General features: G+C 35.2%; 1 protein-coding gene across 22 annotated transcripts in view; it reads left to right on the forward strand.

The window, feature by feature from the left end:
* The window catches only part of NRXN1 (neurexin 1), a 1,121,172-nt gene that overhangs the window by 940,261 nt on the left and 160,281 nt on the right, over positions 1-20,630 (forward strand). For all 22 annotated transcript variants that reach the window (XM_060026644.1, XM_060026625.1, XM_060026628.1 and 19 more), the window contains one exon: positions 2,058-2,229. In XM_060026644.1, coding sequence (XP_059882627.1) covers positions 2,058-2,229 — 172 coding nt within the window. The remainder of the gene's footprint in view (positions 1-2,057; positions 2,230-20,630) is intronic.

Genomic DNA, 20,630 nt, shown 5'->3' on the forward strand with positions numbered 1-20,630 from the left:
CCTAGTGTCATGAGTGGGAACTCAACCTCTGGAGCCCAACTGGCTGGGTTTGAATCACAGCTTTTCTCTTTCTAGCTGCATGACCTTAGCCAAGTTACTTAGTCACTCTGTGCTTCAGTTTCCTCAAATGTCAAATGCAGATAAAATAGTACCTCTTTCCTGGGGCTGTTAGGAGAAATACCAGAGTTAGTATTTGTAAAGTGCTTAGAACACTATAGAAGTGTTGTTCAAATAAAGATAATAAACCTCTTAAATAAGATTCTTAAAAAATTTCCTGTGGAGTTATATCACATATGTGTTAAAATATAAATATGCCATGTTAAATATTTTACTGAAAATGAGCAAATAGGAATTCTACCAAAGTGAAAAAATAATGAGTGCTTGCACCAAAGACCTATGCTAAAAAGATGTCTAAAAATGTCTTCATAGGCCCTTGGATAAGAGGTTAGTGTTTATTGGAATCCTGTTGTTTAGTTGTCATCTGAATCAATCTACCAAAAACCGAAATGCCTTACAATGGCATATATTTAAAAATAAGGATCTTGAGAAATACGGTAGAAAATAAAAATAAGCCCAGGGAAAAACAGTATAGCAGGGGTCTATGCAACTTGTAAAATTTCCCTACTCATTTTGACTCTGAGTTTCCTAATAACCAGTCAGAAAGGAAATGTGATTTCAAGTCATATTGTTCATCAAGCCCAAAACAAATCAAAACACAAAAAAATAAAAACCATACTAACCTGTTATAAGAAAGAGATCTTTTATGGACACTAAGAACCAGGAAGAAGAAATATAGAAGGGGACAGTGACAAGATCAGTGTCCCAAACAACATCTTCAAATACTTCCCTTCAATTAATGCAGTGTTATACAAGATTTTTTTCTTTTACAATAACCCTCAGTGTAAACTCATGCCATGCTCTTGCTGCTTAGTTCAATGATGAGAATCCAGCAAGAGGTCGAGAGGATGTGGTCCAAATCTTCTGGTTTCTGATTTTAAATTTCTGCACGAATGGATGGACTGTATGTCCTTTATATCCCTTTTCCCCCATGTCGTTCCTCTCAACTGAGGTTTGATAAAAGGTGAGCTGCAGACAGTTTGAGGTTATGTACTCTGACAAGGGCCCACAGTGCAAGTATTCTGTGCTACTGATTAAGGGCAAATCCACATGCTTTAAAAACCAACTGAACTTATGGTAGAGTTGACAGCCCTGCTGTTAGAGAAGGCTTCTCAAAGCCAGAGGACATAAGCACATGTTTCTCTTTGCTGCCTTGTATTATGAAATTATAAAGTTAACAGCCACAAGCTTTGCACTTAGAATGTTGCTTTGCATAATTCAGAGAGGTAGTTACTTTTAGATACCCATATCTTAACTTCATCTTAGCTTAGGTATAAATGAAGAATGAGGGAACTGAATTCTAACTCTGGCACCCCTCTATTTAGTTATATGACCTTGAACAACTCATTGCACCTTCCTGTGTCATAGTTTCATCATCTGCAAAATAAAGAAATTCAGTGAATTTCAGATTCTTAGCATATGATGATTTTTTTGTGTGAATAATGATTGTACTCATTAAATGCCTGTCTGTGTGCCCATACCCTGTAGAGTGATTTTCTATATTGTGAGCTTTTGTCCACTTTGTATTTAGAAATAAACTTCATTGCTCTGATTTCACCAGTTATTAAAAGGGAGAATTTCAAGCCTCATTTTTCTTGTGAAATGGAAGGAGTGGATTAAAGGAGCTATGTTAAAGAACATGAAAGTATATCCTTTAACACAGGCAGCTGTGTGCCTTGTCTGTGGCAGCCTCTGGGAAGAAGGCAGCTCAATTCTCTTGAAAGCGTGTCTTTTGGACTATCAATTATCCATGAAAGAGAAGCTTCCTATTTATCCAGATGTCAAGAACCTTGCCGGAGCTTTTCAGAAGTAAAATCGGAGGAAAGCAGCTGTTGTTCTGAAGCGTGTTTTTGAGCAATACCCTGTATGTAATTCTTATTAAATGATGATGAATCAGCACAACTTCATATAACTCTTTTTACTCCCCTCCTCCCTTCCAGCATCAAGGAAAAATCGGAGTTAAATTTAATGTTGGGACAGATGACATCGCCATCGAAGAGTCCAATGCAATCATTAACGATGGGAAATACCATGTAGTCCGTTTCACGAGGAGTGGTGGCAATGCCACGTTACAGGTGGACAGCTGGCCAGTGATTGAGCGCTACCCTGCAGGTAAGCCAGTGAATGTGTATCGGGGGAAGATTTTATGAAAAACAAACTGGAAAACGAAGCATTGTTTTCGTCCGTTTCACCCAATTTGGGGTTTTCGGAGAAACCGTCAAGTATTTATCAGATTTTAGAGTCGTGAATGTAATGCTGTCCTAAACTGTTCTTGATACAGTGTACAAATGGCATTTTATAGGAGAACTCGAAGGCACACGTTATCGTTTGCAAAATTCGGGACATCAGTGAAACCAGAAAAATGCACACATAAAAGGCACAACATGTCAAAGCTCTTTGTTAACTGGATTCTTGCATTTGAACAAAGGAAAGGCTTTGTCAAAAGTAACAAAGTTAAAATTTAAACCTAAGAGAGGGAATATCATACCATTTTTCTCTGAAAGAAAATAGGAGGAGAGTTCCTTTGATGGTGGTACATAGCTGAAACTCATGAAAGCTGCAGGAGGACCATGGGACAAACAGAGAAATAGTAAAGGAACTATATATAGTACCATAAAACAGCAGTTATAAGAACATGTAAGTAAATGAAATTTGTTTTCACTATCATATAACCATGGGGTTTCGCAAAGATTCTGTGACACTAGTAGTATTAGTCATTTCAAGTCTATAAAATGTATGCCAAGCTATTATTGATAAAATAAAAATTATCCTGTTCATCATTAATAAGTTGTGTCAGTACTGTTATTGAAACAGAGGCAGGAGATTAGAAACTTAAACCAGTGTTACTTGTGATTGCATATATTCTCAATTTTTAAAATCCTTTTTTAAAGTAAAATCCAAATTAAAAATCCAAAGGTATTTTACTGAAATTATTATCCTTTCCATATTTTAGTACAAAAGAGGTTACTAAAAACATCAGTCTCATTTATCTGTGTATAGAAAGATAAAGAAAGATTAGTATAAAGAAAGATTATAAAAAGAAATTTTTTTTTGCACAATAAAAATGATTACCAAAATTTATATATAAATTTCTCTATTACAGTATTTGTTTCTTGAAAGAAATATTTCGAGGAAGTAACTAACTTACTAAATAAAGATCAATTTTTTTAGTACTACTTATGCACAATTATGGAATGAAATGTCTGTGATACCCTTTTGGACCTTTTATAATTCACAGCATCTACATCTTCAAGCCACATTTCAAACCTCTTCTATAAATCTGGTGCTTTACAAGTATTTGCTGAATTTAATGTAATAAAAAAAATACCCTGCTCTATGACAAAATTCAGAAGCAAGCACGTTAATAATATGCCCAGTGCCTTTTATAATACTGGCAAATAGCAGACACTCAATAAATATTTGCTGAATTGATGTCCTTGGAATTATCCCGGTTTTAAACTACAATTACAAGAATGCACACCTTCTGTTACCAACTTTAAAAAGACTAAGGAATGGAAGATCTGGAAAGAAAGTAACTTAAATATGTATGCAGTGCTACATAGCCCCTGCCAATCCCTTATTGCATGTACTGAATCCTAATAGAAATGTAATTTTTATGATAAATGCAGCCTTAGTGAAACAACAGAAACGTAAACTGGTGAATTTCCTAAAATCCAAATTAATCAATACCTATTTACTGAGAGGAAGTCATTGCACTGGACACCACTGAAGATATAAAGTAGGATGAGATCTAGACTCTGCTCCTGGGGTGTTGTCATCTGTGAACAGTGAACCTGACCATGTAAAATGAGAAATCCTGTTACTATTACAGTGTGGCAGTTGCCTCTTGAAGCCTAGCTTTGTTTCACCAGTTAATTCTTTAAAATTATCTTAGGTTAGTAACTTTTCACTCTTACACTTCCAAACTAGTATCTTTAAGTGCCCTATTCTAGAGAATGTTAATGGTGACTTATGAGAGGAGAGAGGAAGTCCCACTCTCAAGTTAGTTTGGGAAATTCTGGGTTAACTAAGTTAAAAATATCTATGCTTGTATTTTGTTATATTAATACCATAATGAATCTCTAGAACAGAAATATAGTATGCATTTCCCAAGCATACATAATCAGAACCTCGTTTTCTAATGCACTAATATGCTTGGATAAATATTTTATGTTTTTAAAAATATCTATACCTCACTATTTTAATATATTTTATCTGACTAACAACCCTTGAACTGTGCACATACCAGATACTATATTCTAGGCATACTCCAAAAAAGACATGATCCCTGTCTTTTTGTGGTATGCTAATGTCCAATTTGAATGTCAGTAGCTGAGATTGGAGCAGTGTTAATTAACTAAGTCAACAAATATTTCTATATGTTTTTCTAGACTAATAGTTGTTTAACACATATGATGTCTTATGTACCAATTAAATGGATGCTCAGTATACGAAACAATATAAAATATATTTAAAAGTCAGAAGCTGGCAAAATCGTGATAATTAAGGAACGACTCTTCAGCAATACTCAATTTAGATGCCACCTTTTATATTTAGTCGAAGATTCTAAGTGTCCTTTCACCAAAACGTATTTTCAATGTTATTACTAAATCAAAAGTGAGCAAAGTTGCAGTTATTCTGAAGGATACAAGCAAGGGTAAAACACAGAATCTGCCCTTGAGAAAATTAGAACAGCTGTGAGGAATTTCGATCTATACATATAAAAAGTTAACGATCAATGTGTAAAGAACTCAGGGGAGTCACCATGGTTGTCATCAAGCATTTTATTAATCATCTGCTCTGTGTGCATTTCAGCATGTTGTTGAGGTAGGAAATAAGCCATGAAAATTTCAAATACCTTTTTCTCCCAGCTTCATCTGCTTCAATGCCATGAAGACTGAATACAAATTTACAAGTATGCGTCATCTAGATTAAAGTTTTTAGAACAAAGTGATCTTATGTATGAGCTCAATAGAAATGTCTAGCATATCTCTTTTATATTGGTTTGTGGTATGACTATTTTTATTTTAAAAGTTTTTTTTTTGTTGTTGTTATTATTCAAAAACAGATGGACTAATGCTTTTACCACTAAATCCTGTAATCAGGAAAGTGGAAACCAAGAGACTATATTTGGTTCCTTTTTAAGTGCCTGCACTGCAAAATATAGGTAATAGGGATTGAAATTAGTAATTAAGTATAGCACTTAACCTTCCATTGTAGGATTTTATGGTAAGTGCTTTTATATGAAGCAATTCATCTGGTAGCAACACTATACCTTTAATGAAAATTACCTAAAGCATTGACCAGTGGTATTAGCCTGTAATTGTCTGGAAGGCTTTCATAGAGAAACTAATTAGTAGAGGTAGATTTTATGCTCTTCTGGAGTGTATGAAATATTCTCATAACTCAACAGTTCACGTGTTAGAATAAATATTGAATTTTCTGAATAGCAGACCCAGTTTTCATTATTTTCTGTGCATGGAGCAAAGTATAGAAATAATATTTTGCAAACCATTTAAAGTCGAGAAAGCCATTTCTTGGTGCTTATCAGTTAAAGCTCTAGAATATAATGCATCATGAATCCCTGATTTGCTCTTAATTACAGTTACAGAAAATTACAAAATTTTCTTTCTCAACAAACATAGACTTTGTCTTCTCATGATGTTAATCCACAAAACCTAACATTATTTTACTAGCCCAGACTAAAGATTTCTCCAGATAAACCACAGTTACCTTCGAAGATAAACCATTGACTTCATTTGTCTACCACAGAATGCCAAAAAGATGTTATTTATTCTGTACAAGGTCAAATATTCATTTTATTCCTGTCAAGTTAATACATCAAATCAACAAATATATACTATATTAAGGGAACTTCCTAGGCTTACCATCTTGTTACAGAGATACGTAAAAAATGTTCAAGATTAAAAATATACTATGTGGGAAAATACTAGTGTTATCATATCGTATTCAGCTAATTTCTGAATAAGAAAGATAAAAAGGGAAAATTGGTTCCAAGGAAGACAAGCCATTTTGGAGTGAGTGGTCTAGCAAGACTACAAAAAATATAGGAAATTTGATTTGGGTCTTGAAAGGCTAGATTACGTTTTAATGGGATTAGCAGGAAGAGGTAGAGACAGAAAATAATTAGGAAGCTTTAAAAAGCCCAGGTATCAAAAGATAAAGGCCTAAGATAAGGTGTGAGGGTGTGAGAAAATAAAGAGGTTGAATACAGAATACATTAGAAGACCTAGTGAACAACTGAGTAAAAGGAGAGTCATTTCTACTTTTTAGTCCCCCCTCTCTCTCTCTCAGTGTAACCATTGATTATTCAATGTTTTGATGCTGCAGTGGGGCCACTAGACTGCATTAGGTAACAACGAAATGGAAACCTGTGATAGGAATAAGTAGGGAAGTCAGAGATATAGTTGCTGTTTACTAAGAGTTTAGTCTATCTGGGAGGCAAAGAAGGATTTTGAAAACCTACCAATATCACATAAAACGGATTAGCTTCAAAGTTAGTAGTACAGGGTTTAGTTGCTATTAGAGTTTAAAGAAAAGAGAAAATGGCGATCTGGAGTGTTGTAACAAAGCAGATAGTTTAGGGATGGAAGATTTGAAAGAAAGAGGAATAACTCAAGGAAAAACTTCATGGAGAGGGTGTAAATGCTTTTTGCATGACCATTCAATTTGGCTCAAAGACCTTATGGGTATTATCTCTAAATCTTGACTTTGTTTTCATCTTCAAAGGCTTCAAATATTTCAGGGCTCAGGGAAAGTCATATTGATGATTTCCCTTTAAATTCTACACACTTAGTTTAGATTAATTGATTGATTTTTAGTTCAAGTCATTAATTATGTTCAAGTCATTAATTATTATGTATTTAAGCCACTCTATCATTGAAAGTTTCCTATATGGTACTAAAGTATCCATTGGTTTGAGGATTTTTATATTTTTATTTCTTTTTAACTGAATTTTTGCTATGTGGATGGTAAAATTGAGAAAATCTACCTCATTTATAATCATAGAATTTGAAGGAGGGAAGGAACTTCAAAGATCGTCTCTACCAGCTTCTTCATTTTTCAGACAATAAAATGGAATCTTGGGGCTTCCGTGGTGGCGCAGTGGTTGAGAGTCTGCCTGCCGATGCAGGGGACACGGGCTCATGTCCCGGTCTGGGAAGATCCCACATGCCGCGGAGCGGCTGGGCCCGTGAGCCATGGCCGCTGAGCCTGCGCGTCCGGAGGCTGTGCTCCGCAATGGGAGAGGCCACGATGGTGAGAGGCCCGTGTACTACAAAAAAAAAAAAAAAAAAAAAGGAATCTTGGAGAGGCTAATGGATTTGATCAGGATCACTATGCTAGTTAGTGGCAGTGCCAAAACTATACTTGGAAACTCCTATCTACTGGCTCTGTGTGCTTTTCTTTATACTGTCTGGGAGACAAAAAACAAACAGAAGAGAGATCATTAGATGTATCCTTCAACATAGCAAGGTATATTCTTCATAATTAAACATTATGATTTACATGGTCAGGCATAACTGTCTATATTAGTCCATGTCACAGCCTACTGCTTCTACTGACCCACACAGACACACATACACACAAAACTATCGTATGAGTGTTAAAAAATAGTAACATATGAAATAAAAATAAGTTTCTTACAAAAACCTTAGTTTTTGTTCTCACTAAATTTCTGAATAGTATTACTTATTAGTAGGCACTGATTATTTTTTAACCTCACTTTAAAAACTTTATTAGCAAATTAAGGAAACCATTATGAATCATACTATTTTACTGTTCCTGCAGCAAACTTTAGGTTGACATGATTTCAAACTTTATATATTTACTAATTTATATTTATTTCTCAGTGACATCACTTGAAACTTAGTTGATTTCAGTAGCTAGAAGAGGAATGGTTCTTTAGAGGATTCAAGTATAAGAATTCTTAAGTATTATTCGGGAGAAAAACTGTATCTTAATAGAAGACTTGCCCCTGTCTTGGTTAAATGTAGAGATATGGGAAGAGTGTGACTGAATTTTGTTTCCCTCCTACAAAGTAAGGCAGTGAAAATCTAACTCACTTATGGAAACTGATAAACCATATAGAAGATGTGAGTCATTCTTTAAATACACTATAAGTTTGGGGTAGGCTCCAACAGAAGACATGATTATCAGGACTTGGCACATAATAAATAATTAATAAATAATTGTTGAATAAATCCCATTTCCTCATTTAACTTCAATGTCAAAGCATTGTCTTTTGCTCATTTTTTTTTTTTTTTTTTTTTGCTGTACGCGGGCCTCTCACTGTTGTGGCCTCTCCTGTTGCAGAGCACAGCCTCCAGACGCACAGGCTCAGCGGCCACGGCTCACAGGCCTAGCATGTGGTATCTTCCTGGACTGGGGCATGAACCCGTGTCCCCTGCATCGGCAGGCGGACTCTCAACTACTGCGCCACCAGGGAAGCCGTTGCTCATGTTTTTTAGCCAAAACATACATAGGTGCATGGATAAATATTTATGTGAATATATAAATGTTTGGCTTTCTGTTTGATATAGTTAACTGTTTACTAATCCAAATTATCCAAAGTAAAGCTTCATAGTGTGAGAAATCTGAAACTTCAAATACTATAGCTTTATTAGAATTAGTGACTAAAACTCTGACTTTTTCCGTTTTAATTATCTTCTTTCACGGTGTTCAGTTTTTCTGAGACTTTGGGGGCTTTTCTTAATGATGAAGCATAGTGAACTTTTTATTGAGCAGTATATTAAATACGTCTACCTAAAATGCTTAGCTTCAGAGAAATTGTATCCAAGGAGATGGAAAGAAATGATATATTCTCAGACTTCTCACTTGTTCTAATATATTCTCAGTGACCTGCATTTTTTTCTTTTTTAATATCAAAGCGTGCTTACAGTTACTGTAACACAACCATATTAGGATTTTTAATTTTCTGATAAAAGAAAGAGAAAGGTTCTCTCATGGTTTGATGGGCATCATTTAGACTACACAGTCTGGCAAACATAGATAATATAAATATATATAAATGGCAGCCCTTCTTCATGGTTTCCAGAAGATTCCCCCTTTATCTTCTTGTTCCCCGTCATTGTTTCCAAATTACAATTTGTTTAGAGATTTAAATTCTTATCATAATAAAGGGAGGTGTTGATTTCACTCCTGAAAAATACTTGGGTTAAACAGAGAATGGCATTATCATAAATTTTAAGTGAAGGTAACCGAAAATGTTGACTGAGGAATTGGGTTCAAGGGCTCTTCTTCAAAAGTACTGATCAGGATAATGAATCTACCTACTAGTTAAAAACAATGAATCACTTATGTCAGATACAAAAAAAAAATAGTTGCCACTATAAATGAAAATTTAGTTTTTAGGAGTTGAGATAGAAATAGGTTTTCAGAAATAGATAAAGGCTAAAAGTCAGAGAAATTACATTTTTAAGGATATTAGTCTTTCAGGAAACTTGCAGGTGTTCGGTTGATTTTGTAGAGATTTATAGTTTTGTGACAATGCTTTTATAATTTGATTATTATCCAAAAGTATCTTTATTGTAACATAGTTTATAATTACCTGAGTTCAATGGGAGATCAGCCATGTTCCCAACTTAATGATGGGCCCTTCTTTTAATTTTTTCTCAAACACTCTGATTCCTATTTTATCAAGAGGTTTTATTAAATTGCCCAGGAATATTTACATATTTTTATGATAAATACTGATAATAACTAGTATTTTTATGTGTGATTAAACAGTTTTTTAAAAATTCTACTATTTGCTTTTTTTCCTCTTAACTCTTAATGTGAGCATTTGAGTACCACCTAGTAAGGCTCGTACTTTTCATACTATTTCCCTTTGTCTGCTGTCTACCCACTTTTCTTATCTTGTTAGCTCAGGAATTAGTTGGTATTAAATGTCATTTTTTTCCTAGTAAACAATGACAGTTTGTTCAAGAGGTAGCAGAATAGCAAAAAGGTAAAAATTTCATACACTAATGTTGAAGTTCTATATGAAGTACAAAAATTAGGTAACTATCTGCAGTTTTAGATTAATCTAGATCAATTTTTCTTAACTTCCTTTGAATCTCTGCCTCTATAAGAATCTGATAAATAGGGCATCTTATCTTTAGAAAAATACACAGAGATCTGCATGTATACTCAGTGATGCATATGATTTTTAGGGGTTGTGCCTCATCCTTATGGACCATTAACCTCTGAATTAGAATGCAGAACCTCTGCTCTGGGTGATCTTAAGGAGGTCTAGAATTCAGAGGAAAAACTAAAATCTATTTAATGAACATATGAGGAGGAACTTCCTCCTACCCAAATGAAGCAAGCTTCCAATGAAATGTAACTGCCCTTTATTAACCTTCTAATAATAATAACCTTCTAACCACTGATGTTGCCCTGGATGTAGCCTCTGCTAGTTCAGATAAAATTCTTTTTCTTTAATAGAACAAGCCCAACTTTTGTACTTCCAATTTAGAAAAATTGTTCTCTCAAATATGATTACAAGAATGTCATAATCCTTCCAATAAATGGATTTTGACCACTGATACTGTGCTTACTATAATTCTAACATTGGTGCATTGCATAATAAATATCCTTAAATTCAAAGTGTGTGATTTGAGGGTCTCATTTGGATAGATCTATTGATAAGTCATCTGAGGATTATGAAGTGTGATGGTGAAATAACAGTGTCCAATGCAGTCAAGACAAAAATGACTATTAATCTGACACCTTTGGAAAGGATTACTTTTTATTATTGTGAGGGCAAGGTAATAAAGCCCTTTGCATGTATAGAGGAAAGTTTAGAACTCATGGAGAAGGATAGTTTATCTCTTTTTCTCTCTGTACTAGTTAATTTTTCACCTTTTTCTCCCCATCACGTTCTTAATCTTAATAATAGTTTATTCTCTTATATATGTACTTAATTCATTCCAAGAGAACACTGACAAGCCACTCCTTCCTTTCCATGAAAAATAGATCCTTAACATAAAAAATGTTATAACTAATTAAGTTAGGAAAATATATATTCACGGTTCTGTATTATGAATGAACTACCTCAGATGTGACAAACAAAGGCATTTTTGGCACTATCCAAAGTTCTCAATTTAAAAAAAAACAAATCCATCTAGGGCAAGGATTGGCACACTTTTACTGTAAAAAGCCAGGTAGTAAATATCTGGCTTTTGCGGGCCACATGATCTTTGTCACAATTCCTCAGCTTCACCACTATAGGTCAAAAGCAGCAATAGATAATAAGTAAATGAATGGGTGTGGTTATGTTCCAATAAATCTTTATAAAAGTAGATAGAGGGACACATTTGACCTGTCGGCCACAGTTTATTGACCCCTGATATAAAGGCATGACAGAAGGACACAGAAACCAATCTGAAAGAGCTCCTACTAGCCAGAAGGAGCTATTTGAGCAACAAAATATAGTATTGGATTATAACCCAAATAGTGAAATAAATATCTGTGAGCACATACTGATATTAAGTGATTGAGTAGACAGACAGATAGATAGACAGATAGATAGATATGTGCGGGAGTGGGCACCGCTCTGTCTTACAGAAGAATTCCAGTACCAAATGTAGAAGGGTGATGGAAGTAGAAATTCAACATTAGAACTTCAAAGTAATAATTGTTGAAGGCAAGATTCACCAATAGATGCTAAAATTAATGGGTAGAAGTTTGAGTAGAGGCTAGTAATTTATGTAATTGAAAAGTGTCTCCTGCAAGGGGAAAATAGAAACTTTCCACAGAGAAACTCAGCAGACCACCTTAACTAAGTGGTTGAGTTAAATAAACATCACGAGTAATAAGAAATATGGACCTCATGCACCTCCTGATATGATGTGCTGAGAGAGGCACTTTATTTCTCTGGTATTCTTTGTATTCTCAATTAAAATTCGTGACCTCAGTCTAATCATGACAAATACAATGTGGGAATCTGGACTGGATCCTGGAACACAAAAAGGACATTAGTTAAAAACTGGTAAAACCTAATAAAGTCTTTACATTAGTTAATAGTGTACTAACAACATCAATTTCTTAGTTTTGGTAATTGTCCAATGGTTATTTAAGATGTTAACAGTAGGTTAGGCTACATGTAAGTTATGTAGAACTCTCATTACTATCTTTTACAACTTTTCTTTAACTTAATATTTTTTAATGATTTTCATTTAAAAATACCTTTTATTCAATTCTGTATATTATAACATTACTCCAGAAAAAAAGATTTTAAACCACAAAACTTCATGTCTTTGTAAAACTAAGTTAGATATAATTGTTGTGACTAAATTGTATATTAACATGTTCATATGGTTTTTAGGAAAGTACATTTATTCCTAAAGAATATTAACCTAATTTCTGTAATAATCCAAAGTTGTAACCTAATCTAATATTTTAGTTTTTAATTAAGACAGAATGACATAATAAATGTGAAAACCTTTTGAAGTATGAAGCTTTTAAATAGGCCATATATTAAAATTTAAATTATGATGAATATTTTGTGTCAGATTTAGCCCCATGGGTTGACTATTTCTCAAAGAAAGACTTTCATCTTAATCATTTAAAAGTCTGTTTTGGTTTTAGCCTTATGAGTTTTACTGCATTAGAAAGCATCTACGGTTCCAACCCCCATCCTGGAAATTTGAGACTAACTTTCCTCATGTTAAGTATTATTGAAGTAATTTGTCATCTTGAGCATACTATCTATACTGGTGGCCTGAACATTTAAAATGACCGTTGAGAACCCAAAAAAGAAGATATTTAACATAAGTCTGTCTAGATATTACCATATGTATTTCCAATGAAGCCATGAAGTATTTTAGCTAGATATGTGAGATATAAAGCTGGACAGAATAGAAGGACATTTAGCTTCATTTTTCTACGCAGTGTCAACTAATTGGTAGCACGCCATAATCATTTTTCAGGGTCACATTTGCTGGAGCATTTTAGAAGTCCACGTGGAGTCTTCAGTTCTCTCATTTATTATTTTTATTGCTCAGTTAGGCAGAGGAGTTGGATGAGGGTGTATTTTCTCGTTAGAGGAGAAACAAACAAATAGAAACTTTTTAAAATGCAGAGGTTTGCTTTGCAGAAAAGAGGGGCAGGATGGTGGCGAGCACAGTAGGAAACACACCTGGGGATCATTAGATGAGGCTTGTGCTTTATGGAAGTGGAGTTCAAATAGAAGATTAAATCCATCACATTGACTCAATAAAGAAAATGGTGTCGCTCAAGGACTGGGGTGAAGAGGTAAAGAGAACTCACCCCAAATCCCAGATGTTCACAGAGCTTATTTCAATTCCTGGCTTTGGTAGGATCTAGCATCAGCAACAGCGAGTTAGGCATTCTATGCTGGGCACTCCCTACTGGCACTGTGGTGGTTTTTTTACATACATTTTCTCGTTAATGCTCACAAAATCTTATAAGGCAGCTTGTAGTATCTCCTTGGGATAGATGACTAAACACAGAGAAATTAGGTTACTTGCCAAGATCACACACCCCAAAGCTCACTCCAGTGCTCTGAAGTATTATGCAATGCTGTCTACACTATTTATTCTTAGTCTCGGTAAGAAAAAAAAATCAGAAAAATTTCTTCCTGGTTCCCACCAGATAGCTCCTTTGTTGTGCTGAGGTCCTGATACCAGTGGTTATTCTTTCTTCTGCTCAGAACTTGAAAGAACATTCAAGTGTCCCTTGGGAATTTTCCCTTGGGATTATGTCCTCCTCCTCTTCTGGTTATTCTTTTTTTTCCTGGGTATTGCTTACCTAAGTACAGAAGTGAGTGCCAAATCCAACTTGTCTACCCCTCTTAAACACTAAAATCGTGATAGGAAATATAGACTACACATCAAATGACCAAACTTTCGACTTAGGCTATAGACTTACCACAAGATTAAAGGTGGGATAGTGTGGAGGTTAAGAGAGAAAATTCAGGAGTCAGACTCTCTGGGTTCAAATCTTAGTTACAATACTTCATAGATAATGTGACTTCTGGCTCAGTTCTCTAACCTCTTTTTGTACTTCAGTTTCCTGATCTGTAAAATGGGTTAATGTTAGTACTTACTTCTTAGGGTAGTTTGAATTTTCAATGAGTTATTAGTTTCAAAATACTTAGTAGTTAATAAAGACGTGGTAAGTAGTGAGTACTCAGTAAGTGTTAGCCTCACCCTAATGATCAAAGTAGTTTAGTTTTGAAATTCTGTAATTACAATAGGTACTAATATCCCCATATTAATGTGCATTTCCTTCTGAGAACAGATTTATCCTGTCTTGGCTACCAGACTTGGCTTCACACACACGGAGATAAGTCTTTCCGGAAACCTCAGACGTGTAATTGCCCCATCCCCTCGTGCCCTCCAAGCCCACCCTGAGCCAAAACACTACAGAGACATCACTGAGGAAGGGCTGGGTTCAACGTAAATGAGTGGCACAGAAAATCTTTTCTGGTTAAATTTAGAGAAATGAGTGCTGTGTGGTAGTCAGGGAAGATTTCACAGAGGTTGGGAATGTGGATCAGGTATTGGAGATCCTTTGAATTTTAATACGTGAGAATTAGGGAATCCACGCTAGCTGATGGGCAGGCCACTGCATATAGTTACACAGTTACTACTGGTGAGTTAACTATAGGCACTCACCAATGCCCCGTCAGAGGGGATGAGTGGAAGCTGGAATCCAATCTGCGCATGGGTCGGCAAGCCATGTGTCCTGACACAGAGGATGTCCCCTAAAGAATGAGCTGTCTTTTCCTTCATACCAAGCACCTTACCTTTGGTCTGGGCTCTAACCATCAGGGAAGTCTCCATCTTCAATTCCCCACAATGGTGCCCTATAATTAGGAGACCGTAAACACTATTCATATGGGCACAGTTCTGAGAGAGAAAAGAAACACTATTAATAGTTACTTCTGCATAACAGACACATACCAACACTGCCCTAGGCAATCCAGAACATTCGTCACTTTACCTATGAGACTGCCAGATAGAATTGAGACTATTGCTTGTCTCTTACGAGGAGAAACTAGAATCAATCTGTTAGTCATTATGCTAGCTGGCTGGGTTTATTCCTGTTCAGGTGGCGAAGCTGAAGATATTAAGTGAATTAATAAAATTAAATATTATTATATAAATAATAATTCTGAAATAAATAATTCTGGTTAAAAATAACTTTAGCCAGATATGAAATTATTACCTTTTTCCTACTGAAAGTACCTTAAAATATCAACACATTCTCAGTCATTCATAAATCTATGCTTAATATCTTCTTTTGCTTAATCAAGTTTCACGTATCATAAATTATGTTTATTTTGGGTTCAAAATAGTTTTTTTTCACTTTCTGCCTAAAGATATTTTTCTCAAATATTTATTTCATGCTGAATTAGAAAGCATTGAAAAAAGGTAAGCGACTAGAAATTTTTTTAAAAGCATCAGAAAATGGATAAAATTCTTTAAAGTGCTAACAGTAGACGAAGTCTTAGACCTATCCATTTCTTTAACACATTCTACATTAAGGAGCTAATGGAGGCCAAAAGTCTCCGTTACTCCTGTGATCCACCAATGAGCATGTATTAAGACACACTTTATGGTTGTCCCATGGTGGGCTAAACCGGTGGGGAACAGAGAAGCAAAAAATATTGTCTTTACTCTACAAGAATTTGAAGTATAATTTGGGAGGAAAGATAAATCATTAGAGAAGCATGAATTGTATGGGAAATACAAGATTACATAGCACAAAAGGTAAATATGAGAGCTGGAAGAGATATGAAGTAGATAGGAGAATACACACGTTTAGTGCTTAAAAGAAGTAACATCTGAGTCTGGTCTAGAATGGACATATGTTGGTGATAGGGCCATTCCATACAGGAGAGAGAATGAACCCAAGAACACAGGTGGTTAAAGATTCCAAAGTAGCACAAAAATTGGTCTTGCTCTTTGTGATGGGGTATTTATGATAACTTCATAACAATCCTGCTAACTAAAGCTGAGGGAGTAATTAAGGAAGGGCAATCAGAACCACTTCCTTCCAGAATTTGTGGGTTTCTAAGGAATATCTATACTATGACAAAAGAATGCTTTTGGGGGCAGTTTCAACATGGACCTAGGGTTAGAGACATCCCATAGGTTTCCAGCTTGAGTTCCCCTGGGTTCTCAGGAGAATTTGAGCACGTTTCTGAATCTATGATGATAAAGTGAAATTAGTAGTGTCCACCTGGACAAGGCTGGTAACTGGTGCTAATGGTATGTTCCTGTTAAATTTTAATATATTCTGAGCAAATAGGTAGTGATGAGCACAACTGTTTCATTTTTACAAAGATTTATATTCCTGATTGCAATTGAATTCTTACTCTATAACTGAATTATATCTTCCCCAAACCATCTTACCCTCTGACATTCCTAGCATGTTATTAATAATGTAATTCACCTTATTACCCCATATATCAAAATCTTTCTAGTTATCCCGTCAAAGCACTAAATCCAATGGTAGCCACTAGTTTCCAGTAATTCCTCCTTCAATGACTCCCCAGTTTCCATCATTTTCTATCTGCACTTGCATTGTTTTAGTTATGTAAGACCTTTATCACAATTTTCCTATCATCAGCTATAGACTATCTATGTTCTTCATTATGTTAACCCATTAGGTGTACAGCCTAGATGCTTACCTTCCTAAAATTGCTTTTATTATATATCTTCCTGCTTCTCAATTCTTCAGTGGCTCCCCAAAATGGACTATAGGAGGAGTAGAATTTGTGAGGATGGAGAGAGCTGTATAGTAGAATCAAATGCTTTTCTCTCAGGTCTGATATTTTTCATTTTGGAATCTTATTTTTTATATTTTTGTTTCTACACATATAGACATTTTTTGGAAATCTGATTTTCCTGATTTACATTTTTCTAAGTAGCTTTCATAGTGTTACCAATAGGAATCCAAGGATTATAGGTATTTGTTTATTTTCTTTTGCTGTATTTGTAATTTCAGTTTCATACTTTGAACTTTCCTGCTATTTGTGTTGAATACACCTAAAAGCCATTTACTAGAAAAACTAAGTTTAATGATTGAATGCAATTAGAGTATTTCAATGTATAGCCAAACCAAAACAAGAAGGTCTATTGTATTTTCCCATAATGTGTGATGATGTTCTCTGTTTACTTTTTCATGTCCTTTTAAACGGAAATAACGTGAACAATAGTAGTTTTATGAGATAATTTACTTAAACTCTTAATAAGCCATGGTACCTTTCCTACTCTCTTCTAATTCTGTGGCGCTCAAGAGGCCAACATGTCAAGGTTATCAAAACCATCCTTAATAGGTTGGGAATTAGACCAGACTCTAGCTATAAAGTCTTTTTCATTTCTACAGGTCTGTGATTCTGTGTAATCTATAAAAACAAAAGTAGCCATCATAGAGTTAACGCCAACTATGTACCAGAACCTGGGGGCTTAACACAAATTACATCTCATTCTTTTTTTTTTTTTTTTTTGCGGTACAAGGGCCTCTCACTGTTGTGGCCGCTCCCATTGCGGAGCACAGGCTCCAGACGCACAGGCTCAGCGGCCATGGCTCACGGGCCCAGCCGCTCCGCGGCACGTGGGATCTTCCCAGACTGGGGCACGAACCCGTGTCCCCTGCATCGGCAGACGGACTCTCAGCCACTGCGCCACCAGGGAAGCCCTACATCTCATTCTTAAAAATAATCTCATAATTTATCTCCATTTGACAGATGTGATGACACTTGGAAAGTTTAAGTAATATGTCTTTGAGTTGAGTGTGTTACTGAGAGTTGAACCTGGGGTTTTTCTAACTCCCATAAACTCAGACAGACTTGATCATATCTTTCCATAAATGTTAATAGCCTTATAGATTAAATATTTAGAAAATCAAGATTTCACAAATATCAAACTGGAAACTTCTTCTCTTGGGGCTATTAAAAGGACACTTTTCTTTTTTGGTGAGAAATATGTCAGCTACATGTGCTATAATTTTCACCCAAGTTATCGTGACAATGTAAAGTGTTTAAAAAGCTGTGTATTCTTGATAGTATTCTATGTTGTGACCCTTACTTTGTCATAAGATAAAATGTCTTAGTCATCAAATGCAAAAACATGGCAACCTAAAATCTTTTTTGTTTTAAGACTAGTCAAATAAAGTATCTCTGTTTATACGTGTCATTAGTGACAGGCCTGGGACCCTCTACCCACGCTTTTTCAGCTCAGAGGTTTGTTTAGTGTACTACACTGCCAGCTAAAAGAAAAGAAAAACATGGCTTGCATATACCTCTTTCGGCATAAACTTTATTAAATACCAAGTTATTATAGCATAGGCCTTCTTTTCCTTCATGTTTGTCTATTTTTTGATTGAAATATTAAGCATATAATGTATTTACGTATGTCTAAGAGCTTATATGTGATGTTTCTCCTCAGAATGCCCAAGGACTTCCTAAAAAAGATTAGTAGTCCTATGACTTTTTTGACTCCCCATTTTCCTATCCAAACTAAAATCATTGTATGTCCCTACACATAGTTAGCAGAGAATCATTGTGTCAAATTTCATGAAGAGAATTGACTTCGTATATAAACTTATTATGGAATTTCTTCTGTTTTCCTAATGTATTGATTAGAAAAACAATCACTGTTGTGGGTACCTATTTTCACCTGCAAGAAGCAGCATTAGAAGGAAATGTAGGATGGAATCAGTGAGTGTGGATCATGGAGAAGAGGCTGGGAGCATGAGATAGGACTGATAAAGAGTCCAGGGTGGAGAGATTCGGTATGGTAATGTGAAGGACAAGGGATAGTGGAAGAAACAAGTGTCTAAGAGGGTACAGTTCATTAATTGATTTAGTAATTCATTCAAAAACATTCCTTTAAGATCTCCCATGTGCCTGGCGCTCTGCAGGGAATACAGTGGTGATCAGAAACAGACACAATCCTTTGTTCTCATGAGCTTACAGTCTATCGGCAGAAACACATTATTTCAAATAACCCCTCCATTTAAAAGTGTGGAAAATAAACTAGAGGGAGCCAGAATGAGTGTCTGGAGCTAAAGTAGGAGATGATACAGCAGTCCAGACGGTGCTTGGACTATATTATAGCATGGAGAGTGGAGATGGAAAGACACTGGCGTTGAGGATGAAGGCTTGGCTCCTCTTAAGGATGCAGGTCCCAGGAACATTAGAAGAGAGCAAAAGTCGAGGACACTGACAAAGCTTCTCCACTCCCTTCTACCAAGCATCTTCCCAAGTAAAAAGCAGGCCGAAAGGTATATTGAAGTCTGGCTCTACAGGTAGGAGTGGTAAAGCTGTGTCCAATTTCTCAGGAAATAGAAGGGACCTTGAGATAATTGCATGCATATAGAACTCAAGCCTTTCTGTTTCAGCACCAACTGGTACAGTTATCCACTTGCCAGGCCTTTCACTGTCCCTGGGCACTTTCAGTGGAGGATGTCACGCTATGGCAGGACTGTTTCACAGAGGCTTGGAATTGGCATCATTCTTCAGCGATAAGCCCCAAAAGAGAATGAGAACAGAACAAGACACCCATCCAGCTTTGAGCAGATGATAAATATTTCAAGTTAACAGTGAAAGTTGCTATTCTTTGTTGTTGTTGGCATGACTATTTAGCAAGTCCCAAAAAACTAATTAACGTCTTGCAGAATAATTGTTATGTTTATTTTAAAAGATTCCTCAGGCAGTTTCTAAGAATAGAAATTTGTATGAATAATATAGGCTCTGTCCTCTGGGACTTAAAATTTGTTTTTAGAGTTTTGGAAGTGGGCACAATAAATATTTTGTGATCTCACAATACTTGGTAAATTGAAGAAAACCAGTATATTTCAATAAAAGAATCTCACCTAATTTAACCATTAACGTTAGTAGAGATTTACCTTATGTAGTTTTTTTTTTTGGCATGGGAACTTTTAAAATAAATTAGAACTCTAACACGAACACGAAAATTTTTTTAAACGGATTAAAATAATTTAAATTGATTTTATGTATTTACTGACATCGAAAGATCCCCACACTCTGTCAAGTTGTTGTTTTTCTTTCTTAACATCTTTATTGGAGTATAATTGCTTTACAATGTGTATTAGTTTCTGCTTTATAATAAAGTGAATCAGCTATACATATACATATATCCCCATATCTCCTCCCTCTTGCAAAATTTTTAATAGTACTGCAGTGATCTGTGTTAATGAAGCTATAGGGGGCCACAAACTAAAGAAAATGATAATATCACATAATTTTTATTAATTTGAGAAATTTCATTTAATGATATGAAAGGTTAAATAGCTCCTTTTGTAAAAATTGTTCTATAGACATAATGGAACAATGCCTAAATATATATATTTCATACTAAAATCAATTTTATCATTATCTTTTAACTGAAATAATACAAAATATAAATTGGTAGAGTTCATTTTGTAACTGGGCTTAACTATCAGAATTGTGGTGCAGATTATGATTTGCAGCAAGTCCAGAAAAGGACAAAATG

Source organism: Delphinus delphis, chromosome 12 (assembly GCF_949987515.2).
Source record: "Delphinus delphis chromosome 12, mDelDel1.2, whole genome shotgun sequence".
Taxonomy (NCBI): domain Eukaryota; kingdom Metazoa; phylum Chordata; class Mammalia; order Artiodactyla; family Delphinidae; genus Delphinus; species Delphinus delphis.